Here is a 12,143-nt window from a genome sequence, read left to right as displayed (position 1 = left end):
AGAAAGACAGAATCTTATGTCTTACCTAACAGTCCAGGGGGCGGGCAGTCATGCTGGTGGGTCACGCAGGAACCCGGACTCCTCCCAGCCTTCGTGGTCAAGGCTGGGTTGCAAGGTGGGATGAGGCGGGAGGGAGAGCGTTCAGTCCCCTGTCCAGAGGGGCACCCACCCCTTCTGCTCACATCTCCCCAGCAGGGACTTAGCCGCCCTCTGGCCTCAACTACTGTGGGGAGGGGCAGGGACGGCATCCAAGAGGGCACATGGAAGCAGGCGAGGGCTACGGGCTGAATACCCCCCACATCCAGAGGGTGAATCCCTAACTCCCAAAGGGACCATATTTGGCGAGAGAATTGAGACCTAGCTCTCCTCTCCCGTCCTGTGGGAAGGCCACGTGAGGACACTGCAAGAAAGTGGCCATTTGCAATCCAAGGGGGAACATGAACCTTCCTGGCCGCCTGGAACTTGGACGTCCATCTTCCAGAACTGTGGGAAAAATTTCCTGCTGTTTGGAGTTCTCTTTGTGGCGCAGTGGTTAACGAATCCGACTAGGAACCATGAGGTTGTGGGTTCGATCCCTGGCCTTGCTCGGTGGGTTGGGGATCTGGCATTGCCACGAGCTGTGGTATAGGTCACAGACGCGGCTCGGCTCCTGCGTTGCTGTGGCTCTAGTGTAGGCTGGTGGCTACAGATCCGATTGGACCCCTAGCCTGGGAACCTCCATATGCCATGGGAGCAGCCCTAGAAATAGCAAAAAGACAAAAAAAAAAAAAAATCCTGCTGTTTAAGGCACCCGGTCTGTGGTGTTTTCTGGCAACCCCGTGAGGACAGGGAGCAAGGCTTTGCTGGATGGTAGACGAGAGATGGAACATGCAACACAGTGACACACTTGGCGGCAGTTAAAGGTCGTGCCTCTTGTGAAGCAATGTGCTGCAACGTGCAGCAAGCAGCTTGAGGGGGGCTCTGATCCCAGGCCAGGGCTTGAACCCGAGTTGCAGCAATAGAAGTGCTAAGTCCTAACCACTAGGGCACCAAGGAACTCCTGTAGTGCCTCTTTTTTAAAAAAGGGAGCATCTCAAAACACACGAAGGCAAAGAAAACCTAACAAACTCGACCTGCCCATCAACCAGGTTCAGCAATCCCCCATTTCCAGTCAACTTTATTTCAGCTCTGTCTCCGAGCACACTCAGGCCCAGAGTCCCATCAGAAATTTCCTCCATGAAGCAGATGCCCTTGTGCCGCCGATCAGGCCTCCACGGCAGTGTAGACTCACACTGCTCCAGGGCCAACTGGGCTGAAAATCAGACCTGAGACCCAACTGTCAGTGTAGTGGGGCACGAAGGAGAAGGATGTTAGATGCAAGGGCTCTCCTAGGCTTGCGTCAGAGACGTGAGGTCAGGACTGGATGCCTGGGGGTGCTGCATGGACCCTGCGACTGTGAGGGACAGGAGAACTGCCAAATTGTTGACCCAGCATTTAATGTCACGGAGCAGCAAAAGTAGCTCTGGGCCTGCCTGACTCTGGATGTTAGGTTATGCAATGATTTAAGCCAAAGCTAGGCTGGCATTCTGGGTACTTGTAGTCAAAGGTATCCCAATAAAAAAGAGGCATGGCGTGGGAGTTCCCTTCGTGGCTCAGGGGTTAATGAACACTAGTATCCATGAGGACGCAGGAGTGATTCCTGGCCTTGCTCAGTGGGTTAAGGATCTGGTGTTGCTGTGAGCTGTGATGTAGGTTGCAGATTCGGCTCGGCTCCCATGTTGCTGTGGCTGTGGTGTAGGCTGGCAGCTGTAGCTCTAATTTGACCCCTAGCCTAGGAACTTCCATATGCCACAAGTGCGGCCCTAAAAAGAAAAAAAAAAAAAAGAGAGAGAGAGAGAGAAAAGAGGCATGCCATGTTGGAAGAGGTGGAAGCAAAATTGCTGGTTTTATCTTAATAACAAATTTCTCTGTCCTTGTACTTATTTAGCCATTTCTGCCACCAAAAGGACATCTACCCCTCTCTGGCATACCAGGACTGTCAGCCGGGCTCCCCCCATTTCCAGGGGTGACCAGGAAGGCTGTGCAGTTACAAGCTGATGTACTGCACCTGTTTCCTTTTCTTCCTGGTAGGCTCATCCCACAGATGATTTGCCCAACCCCACGGGGCTTCTCTTCCACAGTATTCTGTCGACTTAAAGACATGCACAACTTAAAAGTTGACAGTTCAGTTTTATTTGGGGCAAAACGAGGACTATAGCCCAGGAGGCAGCATTTCAGAAAGTTCTGAAATACCACTCGAGAGGTAGGCGGAATGTCAGTATACATGCGATTTGGGCGAAGGGGGAGGTACAAGCACACACACATTTTACAGAAGTTAACTGCCAGCGTCGTGAAGGTCACTGCTTGTCATGAGGAGCAGTCACCACCATGAAGGATTTCAGTGCTTTTCCAGATACAATGACTGGGCTCATAAAATCCTCTCCTGAAAGTAACTGTCTGAAGGCCTGTTCTGCCAGTTTCCCTAGAGCACTGAGTGCCTCGCTCCTGCTCTCCACCCCGAGCTCTTCCAGGGGGTGATGAGGGTCAGCAGGTGCAGTGACTCACCAGTCACTCCTTGTACAGGCAGATGGCAAGTGCCCATCTCCAGCACTTAATCCCTTCCTCCTCTTGAAGGCAAGGAGATGGACATTTTAGAACAAGATATATTGACCAGACAAAAGCAACATCAGTATCTTGATCTTCCACCAGGTTACACCGCAGTAACAAAAAGCACTGCATCTCAGGAGACTCAGAATCACAGCTGCTTATTTCTTACTGTGGCTGCAGCTTGGCGGTGCGTCTTCTTCATTCCAGGATCTGGGATGAAATAGTAACCTAATTGTGCACATGCTGTTCTCTCACTGGGGTTAGGAGGGGGTGCAGGGAACCTCAGAGACGATTTTAAAAGTTGTGCTTGAAAGTCAGCTCTGGTTACACCGCCAAGCTCCACATCAAAGAAGGAAGCCAATTAACCGGGAGTAACAGATTCTATCGCCCTTCCAGAACCTCAAACTAAATTCAAGAAAGGGTCAACCGGGAAAGCATAAAGCTACCAAGGGTATGGTGGGTCGCGGCGACATAGGGCGTTGCACAAGCACGGGATGCACTGGGGAGGGTAGGTCAGGAGGTTCTCAAAGGCTCCCTGGAGGGCAGAGCCCAGAATTCCAGGGCTGCCAAGTTTCTACCGCCTCCCAGTTCCACACGAGCGCCTCTCCGTGGCAAACTCAGACGTTCCACGTTCCGGGAAAGGCCGTTCTAGCTTCTTACGGGCCTCAAGTTGCTTTCCGCCCCAAAGCCCCACCTTGAGGAAAGGACCCCCCCCCCCCCACTGGGACGGCATTCGGGGAGGCGCCGCCGGGCGGCCGCGAGGTTCCGAGGGTACAAGGGACCGGCCTGACGGGAGGGAAACAGACACGGCCTGAAGACCACAGGGGCAAGACTTCCCGGGCGCCTTCTGGGCGCGGGACCACGCGCCCTCAAACTTTCCGCCCCCCAGGTGCCAATTCCTGAGGGCGACAGGCAGGCTCCGAGCGTAGCGTGGTCAAACGCACACGCCGGGTTCCCGCCACCCAGCGCCCACGACCACGACACGGCGCCCCGCCTCTTCAGGACTTGTCCCAGCCAATCCCAGCGCGCGCCCCGCACGCCAGAAGATCTCAGCCAATCCCAGCGCGCGCTTCAGACGCCAGAACATTTCAGCCAATCCTAGAGCGCGTCCCGGACGCCGTCCTACCTGAGCCAATCCCAATGCGCGCCGGGGACGCCAGAAAATCTCAGCCAATCGCAACGCACGTCCTGGGCCACCTGAGCCAATCCCGGCGCGCACCGCGGACGCCAGCCAATGGGAGGTCCGGGCGATGCGGCGACGCGGCGACGCGAGGCGGCGGCGGCGGGAAGGCGCGGAGATGGCGGGCCGGCGCGGGGCGCTCATCGTACTGGAGGGTGTGGACCGCGCGGGGAAGAGCACGCAGAGCCGCAAGCTGGTGGACGCGCTGTGCGCCGCGGGCCACCGCGCCGAGCTCCTGCGTTTCCCGGGTGGGCGCGCCGGGCTCCGGGAGGCCGGGGGCCAAGGGAGAACCCTGGGTGGGGGCGGGGGCCGCGGGCTTCGCGGGCACCCGAGGACGGAGGAGCGAAGTCTAGTGCTGCTGCACACGCGCTCGCTGTCCGTCTGCTGGTGGGGAGCTCCGAGCGCGGGGGCTGCCGTCTATGTGCGCCTTGTGAGCCGGCCCTGGTTCCTGTCATTCAGCGGGATGCATCTGTGCTTCTATTTTTGCGTAGCTCTGATGCTCCACGGTGGGCGTGTGTAAGCCACGTGTTTAGTGGGTCTTGATACACGTGCACACCCAGGAAAGCATCTTTACAGTCAAGATAATGACTGTATCCGTCACCCCTAGAAGTCTCCTGGTGCTGTCTGTAATCCAAGTCTCTGTTTTGTTTGACTAGCTTTGTTTGCCCATATGTATGTATATATATATATATGTTTTAGGGTTGCACCTGTGGCATATGGAAGTTCCCTGGCTAGGGGTCAAATTGGAGCTGTAGCCATGGCTTACACCACAGCCACACGGCATCTGAGCCGCATCTGCGACCTGGGCCACAGCCACATGGACACCGGATCTGAGCTGCACATTTGTAGCCTATGCTGCAGTTTGCAGTTTGCAGCAACACCAGATCCTTTATCCACTGAGCAAGGCTAGGGATCGAACCTGCACCCTCACCAACACTGTCATGTTCTTAACACTCTGAGCCACAATGGGAACTCTGAAAATGCTTTTTGAGTATTTATCATTTTTTTCTATTTACTGATTTTTTTTTTTTTTTGGTTTTCATGGCCTGTGGAAAGACTAAGACCAAGGATGGAACCTGCACCACAGCAGCCACCCAAGCTGCTACAGTGACAACACCAGATCTCTAAGCCACTGCACCACAGGAGAACTATAGATACTTATCATTTTAATCTTTAGGCCAGCCAGTCTGCAAATCTTACCCAGTTTACTCTTGAACAACAGAGGTTTGAACTGTGCTGGTCCACTTACAGATTTTTTTCAATCAGTACATACAGTGCCACACAGTCCTGTGTTGGTTGAAATGAAAAATACAGGCCCTCGGATATGGAGGCCAACTATGGGATTTGACCATTCTGGCGTTTTGGTATCCAGCCAGGTCCTGGAATCAGCTCCCCTTGAATTGGCACTTCCTTTGCAGTTGCTCCTTTCTGCCTGAGTTCCTTCTTCCTAAAGCATCTTTCAGCCCAGCGTATCTGCCCACTGCTGCCCTTTCTTGAGGTCTGAGTCTGAATCTAAAGCTGTAAAATGAAACTAAGTTCAGAGTTTCCATTGTGGCTCAGTGGAAATGAACCTGACTAGTATCCATGAGGATGCAGGTTCCATCCCTGGCCTTGCTCAGTGGGTTAAGAATCTGGTGTTGCCGTGAGCTGTGGTGTAGGTCGCAGACGTAGCTCAGATGCCACATTGCTGTGGCTATGGTGTAGGCCAGCGGCTACAGCTCCAATTTGACCCCTAGCCTGGGAACCCATATGCCACACCTTTGGCCCTAAAAAGCAAAAAACAACAACAACAACAACAAACTAGGAACTCAGTTCCCTCTTGGTTCAGGGCTGGAAGTTTGGCACAAACTGTTCAAGCAGATGGAAAGCCTAACCTCACTTTTTTGTGTTTTTTATTTTAGAGAGGTCAACTGAAATTGGCAAGCTCCTGGCTTCCTACTTGGAAAAGAAAAGCGAGGTGGAGGATCACTCCGTGCACCTGCTTTTCTCCGCAAACCGCTGGGAACACGTGTAAACACCTTGCCCTTGGCTGCCCTCCCCCTGTGGTGCCTCCTTAGGAGTCAGTGGATGCAGGTCTTGTTTCTGAACGGCGTTGAGAGTGACGCTGGAGGCGGTACCTTCACAAGGTCCTTTGACTCCCACATCCCAGCGAGCACTCGTCAGTGCTCTCCCCCCTTGTAATTCATAGACTTTATTTTCAGGTGGTTTTAGATAACACAGAAAAGCTGATTGAAAAAGCAGCTCGTCCCCGTTTATGCATGTCGGTCGTGAACCTTTGTTAGGGGGAGCTGACCTTGTGCGACCTCTCCCATCCCCTTTCTGTGACGTCCCCTCTTCCCAGCGCAGCTTTAGGCAGTGCCTGTGGCGTGAGCGCTCAGATGCTTTTGTTAACATTCACACACGTGTGTGTCCCTTTAAGATGGGTAAATGGGGTCCTGCCACAGGCACTGGACTTGCTCCCCAGCTGCCTGCCATCTCGGCCTCTTCCCCTCCCAGCTCTGGGCTGAGCTGTGTGCCTGCGCCTGGCCCGGCTCCTCCTTCCAGCTTAGCCTGGTCACCAAGTTACCTTGCCTTCGCCCTCTGAGGTTTCCCCATACAGGGGTTCCCTCCTGTCTCCGCATCCTCAGGGGCACTCAGGAATTCTTCCAAATGGAAATGCTTGCTTCTCTAGCTCAGCGTCTTTTTCTCTCCCTGTTTTAAGACTATTTTGAAACTGTCTCCGTCAAGCTGAGCAGTTGCAGGAGGAGCACCAGGACCTGCCCAGTGCCCACCTCCAGGTCACACTGCTCCCCTCCTCCGAATCCCAGGCTGTTTATTTTATAAAATGCTGCATTTATCTCATGCTTCCTCACTAGGAGCTTTGGCTTTGCCTTTTGGCAGGAGCCCCACCGAAGTGACCTTGGGGTCGCTTGAGGGCAGGAGGTGGGGCTAAGGGGCCGGCTGTGGCGCCTTCCCCGAGTCCCCTGTGAGGGGCTGCCAGGCTCGCCCACCGGGTAACTCGTTCCCGTAATAAATGGTCAAGAGGGGACACGCTGTAAAACTACCAACATCCCTTCCCCAGGAGACCGTGACCTCCTGGTTGGCGCGCGTTAAGCATCCCGCCCGAGTCAGCTGTTGGGATTTCCTTTTTTTCTTTTTTTTCAGCTCCTGGGGTTTTCTAATCCCACATCGGCTAGCCGGCATTCCATGTAAGGAGGCACGTTCCTGCCTCCCCCACCTCCACCATCAGTGTGCACTCAGGGTCACGGGCTGTAGTGCTGTTCAGATTGTTCCAAGCCTGGCCTGTGGGAGCCCCCTTGGCTGGCTCCTCTGTCCGCTCGCCACGTCCCGGGCTTCATGGTTGTGGTGTGACGAGGTGTCCAGCTTCTCTCGAGCTCTCTTCTGCTTTAGCGGGACCAGCCGTTCTTTCCTCTTCGCGGAGCAGCGTTTGGAGGCCAACAGTCGGGGCTGGGGGTGCCTGCTGCTGGCGGGGTGTCCTGCTTCTAGGCTTCTGACGCCGCTGCTCCAGTCCCGCACTGCAAGCTCTTGGCTCCTGTTCATCTGCTCAGTCCCGTGCCCCCCCCCCCCAACAAGGTGGTTTTAGAATCACCAGGGACTGCCCCAGGGGTTCCCTGGTGGCACAGCAGGTTAAGGACGTGGCCTCGCCACTGCAGTGGCTCAGATCATAGCTATGATGCGGGTCTGATCCCTAGCCCAGGAGCTTCTGCATGCTGTGGTGTGCCCCCGCCACAAAAGAACGGTTGCCCCCGGTCTGTAAAGCCTGTGCGCAGGTCAAGGCTGGTGCAGCCCTGTCCTTGGAACAAGGGGACGCTTCTCCCTTCAATTTGTTCATCTGGGATGCAGTTAAGTTCATTTGATCTTACATACAATTTTACAGTTTTCTTTTTCCATTCTTGCTGATTTTTAGGGGTTTTTTAATTTTTCCTTTTTATTTTTAGGGTCTGGCAGCATATGAAAGTTCCTGGGCTGGGGTCAAACTAGGAGCTGCAGCTGCCGGCCTACACCACAGCCACAGCAATGTGGGATCCAAGCTGCATCTGTGACCTACACTGCAGCTTGCAGCAATGCTGGGTCCTTAACCCACTGAGTGGGGCCAGGGATGGAACCTGCGTCCTCCTGGATACCAGTCGGGTTCCTTAATGGCTGAGCCACAACGGGAACTTCCAGAGCTGTGTTCTTACCCAGGAGTGGACGTGTCTCTTCAGGCTGGCTTTGCCCAGGGAGCTGCTCCTAAAGAGAGGACCCAGAGCCTGGGGGGTGGGAGTAAGGTTGCAGGTGCCGCCCGCGATCCCTGCATCGTGTTGCCTTCCAGATTGACTTGCATCCTCAGGATGATTTAAGCGTGAGTGTTCAGGGCCTGTGCAGCCGAGATCATCACTCACGGGCACTCTCTCTTTTTAGGCCATTAATTAAGGAGAAGTTGAGCCAGGGTATCACCCTGGTCGTGGACAGATACGCCTTTTCTGGGGTCGCCTTCACCAGCGCCAAGGAGGTGAGTGTCGCTCGGACCCGGCAGGGTCTGTGCCCAGTGTGGACTCGGAGGACAAGGGCTCCGTCCTTGCTAGCACAGCAGTCACGGCACCAGTCTGTCACCTCACTGCCTCGGGGGGTTTGGACCCCACACTGGCCAGTCTGATTTAGTCCCTCAGCAGGAAGAGCAGCTTTTTTTGTGGCTACAGGTGGTTCTCACGGACTCAAGCATTATTTGGATAACATGTCTCACATCAACCATTTACATGCGGTGCGTCTGCAGGCTGGTTTCATCCAGCGTCTTGTTTTTAGAAAAGTCGTGGGAGTGTCTGGGCGCTTCTGTGCTCTTCTGACCTCTGCGTTCCAGGGAGCTGTGGTGGCCCAAGAACGTGGCCTTTGTTCCGGCTCTTTATTTAGGGACTTCCAAAGACAATCTAGCAGAAAACAAGCCACCCACCTCTGAACCTGCAGTGTCTGTGACCCACCTTGTCAGGCCCTTCAGCCCCCGTAGCTAGCGGCCCTTCTGCAGTTACTGTTCAGTCGGTGTTCAGATTCCCAGTGCTCTCAGAAGCTCTTCAGCTCGTCTTGTGTTTTATAGTTAGAGTCAGAATCCAACCAAGTAAGATCTATTCTTTTTTGTTTTTTTGTCTTTTGAGGTTCCCCAGGCTAGTGTTCGAATCAGAGCTGTACCGATGGCCTACACCACAGCCACAGCGGGTCCTTAACCCACTGAGTGGGGCCAGGGATCAAACCCGCGTCTTCATGGATACTAGTCGGGTTTGTTAACCGTTGAGCCATGAGGGGAACTCCCTAAAATCCATTCTGGAAATGTCTCTTAAATCTCTTAACGTTTAGGTTCCTGCATTGCTCTTTTTCCTCCCGTTAAAATTACAAAAAAATTTTTTTTGTCCTATCAAGAGACAAGATGCCTGGTTACCTCCTTTTTGTAGTGACAGCCCCGGATCCTGGTTAATTGAGGAGTGGTCACAAAACCATAGCCTTTTCTTTTCTTTCTTTTTTTTTTTTTTGCTTTTTAGGGCTGCACCCACGGCATGTGGAGGTTCCCAGGCCCGGGGTCAAATCTGAGCTATAGCCACCAACCTACACTACAGCTCATGGCAACGCCAGATCCTTAACCCACTGAGCGAGGCCAGGGCTCGAACCTGCATCCTCATGGATGCTAGCTGGGTTGGTTAACCGCTGAGCCCCCACAGGAGTTCCTAGAGCCTTTTCATTCCACACAAGCTGGCTGGGTCCTTCCTCAAAGGACTCTCCTCCAAGGTACCAGTCATGTTCTCTGTTGGTGAAAGCCACGCGGGCCTGGGGACCCTCGTGCAAGCGCCCCCCACGTCTTCAGAGCTCTGTGGCCTTGGGTCACGGTCTTCCTGACGCTGACGTTTCCTCCAGAAGTGGGGGCACCATTTTCGGGTCTAGAAAGAATGGGGGGGGTCTCCGGGAGTGTGGGTGTCCCGCCCGGTCTGCGGGAGGGCCACTGCCTGGCGGTGTGTGCCTGAGGGGACACGGCCAAGGACCCGGGACCCCAGGGTCTCTGTTCCTGGGCCATGTCTTCTGCCTGGCGGAGGGCCGGGCACATCCACGCAGCCCCTCAGTTCCGCCCTAAGTGACAGGTCTGCTTTTGGATGTGTTCACAAGGTCATCGGAGGAGGGGGAGGGAGGGAGGGAGCAGAAACTGCTGAGACCTAAGAGCTGCAGAGCCACTCACTTTCCCCCTTTGGAGTGAGTGCTGAAGCCACAAATGGGGCCCCCTGAGGCTCTACTGACGGCGGGGTCTGTGTTGCCAGAACTTTTCCCTGGACTGGTGCAAGCAGCCAGACGCGGGCCTCCCCAAGCCGGACCTGGTGGTCTTCCTGGAGCTGCAGCTGGCAGAGGCGGCTGCCCGGGGCGGCTTTGGCCTGGAGCGCTACGAGAGCGGGGCCTTTCAGCGGCGGGTGCTGCAGCGCTTCCAGCAGCTCATGGGGGACGTGGCCCTGCCCTGGAAGGTGAGCCGGGGGCGTCAGCTCACCTGGGCCCAGACAGCGGGTTCGACCCGGCCCACTGGCGGTCATCCCTCGGCCTGCAGTCCCTTCAGCCCCTTAGGGTCAGGGCCGCCTCCCTGCCGACCCTCAGCCTGCAGCTCCAGCCCCTGCGGGGCGTGCAGTCTCCACCCAGACCCCAGGCTCCAGATGGCCGTTGCCCTGGGGTCACATGCCCATGTGTGTCCCCACCCCCAAGCTTGTCTGGGACTTACTGCCGGGTGCGTGGGGGGGCTGCCTAGAAGCTCTGGGCCCCACCAGGGCTTGGGGGGCACGCAGGCCAATGCCCAATGGGTCTTCTGCACAGAGGGGGATGCGGGCCAGCAGGCGTGGCGCTCCTCTCCACCGCAGGGGTCACGGGGGCTGAGCGCTTGGTACACAGATGAGGCAGAGGCATGGGGTGGCTTGGGTCCAAGGCTGCTGCTAGTCAGGGTGGTGGGTCAGAGAAGGGTGCAGGTGAAGGACCCCAGAGGAGCCTCCGCAGCGCCCCCAAGAGCCCGCCCAGCACCCAAGCGCGGTGACTAGGTGCCGGGCGCTAACCAGACTTGATCTCTCCCACCGAACAGGTGGTCGACGCTTCCCGAAGCATTGAGGACGTCCACAGGGAAATCCGAGCGCTGTCTGAGGACACCATCCGGGCCGCTGCGCAGAAGCCGCTGGGGGAGCTGTGGGCGTAGAGGGCCAGGCCTGGGCTCCTTGCTCTCTGCTGGGCTCTGGAGATACTAATAAATTATTGCTCTTCTCACTGAAATTTCATTCTGCGTCCAGTGGGTTCCACTGACATCCCGGGGCTGGCGGGCTCAGCGTGGGGCCAGGCCCCCCACGCTCAGTGTGGATCCGCCAGGGGCTGGGCGGGTCTCCGCCAGGTGCAGCCTCATCTGAACACGCTCAGCCATTCAGGCACAGTGCCTTGTCGACGCTGCCACAGAAGGTCCCCTGTCTGCAGAACCGGGGGTCTCGGCCCCCTGAGCCCAGGAGACTGGATTCCAAGCAGAACGAGAGGGTTCCATGTCTGCGTCGACACGTTTGAAGTGACTGTCACAGGACAGTTGGACTGGGACCTGGGGACACCTATGTGCCCGGGAGTGTCCTGTGTGGCGGTGGTGCCTGGGCCGGGCTCCCTACCGCAGGCAGGGTCCCTTCTGGTCCGGTGTCCACAGGTAGCAGGCGGGCACAGCTGGGCCTTGAGGAAGGACAGAGGGAAGCAGCGGTGGGGGGCGGGGAGAGCTGGTGGCTGTGTGCTTGGACAGGGACAAGAGGGTCAATTCACAGGACTCGCTGCAGCCCAGCCCCGGCCCCACCCCAAGAGGGCCTGGCTCCCACCCAGAGACCTCACGGCAGGTGTTCGTGGAGTCAACCGCTTGCACCCCGAGTCCCAGGCACCCGCCCATCAACCTGCCTTTTGGTTTCTCCCACAAGCAGGGCCATGGCTGCAGGAGGCAAACAGAACCAGACAGGGTCTGGAGGGCATCAGGGTTGCTGCGGGCAGCCAGGTGAGCGAGCCTCTGCTTGGCGCTGTCACGCCCCTGTGGGTGTCGGGAGCCAGCCGGCCGGGCCCAGGCCAGAGGCTGGAGCCGGGACTGGACGTAAGCTTGCCGTGGCCCAGGTCAGGGGCCGCTTGAGCCGGGGAGCAAGGGAGAGCCACACGGGGCCCCCAGGTGACAGCAGCTGGACAGGGCGGAGGCAGAAACGGTCCAGGAGGCCTCAAAGGCCACTTAAACTTCCTTCAGTGAACCCAGCATGTTTTTGAGCGTCCAGCCAGCACTGTGGCAGCAGGAATGGCCTGGGGAACACTTGTCCCTGTGCCTGGACCCACTGGCCTCCCCGTCAAGCCT

The 12,143-nt window shown here is 56.5% G+C and overlaps 1 protein-coding gene across 1 annotated transcript; it reads left to right on the top strand.

The window, feature by feature from the left end:
* Positions 1-3,892: 3,892 nt before the first annotated feature.
* DTYMK (deoxythymidylate kinase) lies at positions 3,893-11,053 on the top strand. Its single transcript, XM_047774027.1, has 5 exons — positions 3,893-4,053; positions 5,707-5,815; positions 8,207-8,297; positions 10,078-10,275; positions 10,875-11,053. Exons 1-5 carry the CDS (start codon positions 3,924-3,926, stop codon positions 10,983-10,985), a joined length of 639 nt encoding a protein of 212 aa, XP_047629983.1. The 5' UTR covers positions 3,893-3,923; the 3' UTR covers positions 10,986-11,053.
* Positions 11,054-12,143: the final 1,090 nt, after the last annotated feature.

This window comes from Phacochoerus africanus, chromosome 3, assembly GCF_016906955.1.
Source record: "Phacochoerus africanus isolate WHEZ1 chromosome 3, ROS_Pafr_v1, whole genome shotgun sequence".
NCBI lineage: Eukaryota > Metazoa > Chordata > Mammalia > Artiodactyla > Suidae > Phacochoerus > Phacochoerus africanus.
This window is presented reverse-complemented; position numbering and strand designations above follow the sequence as displayed.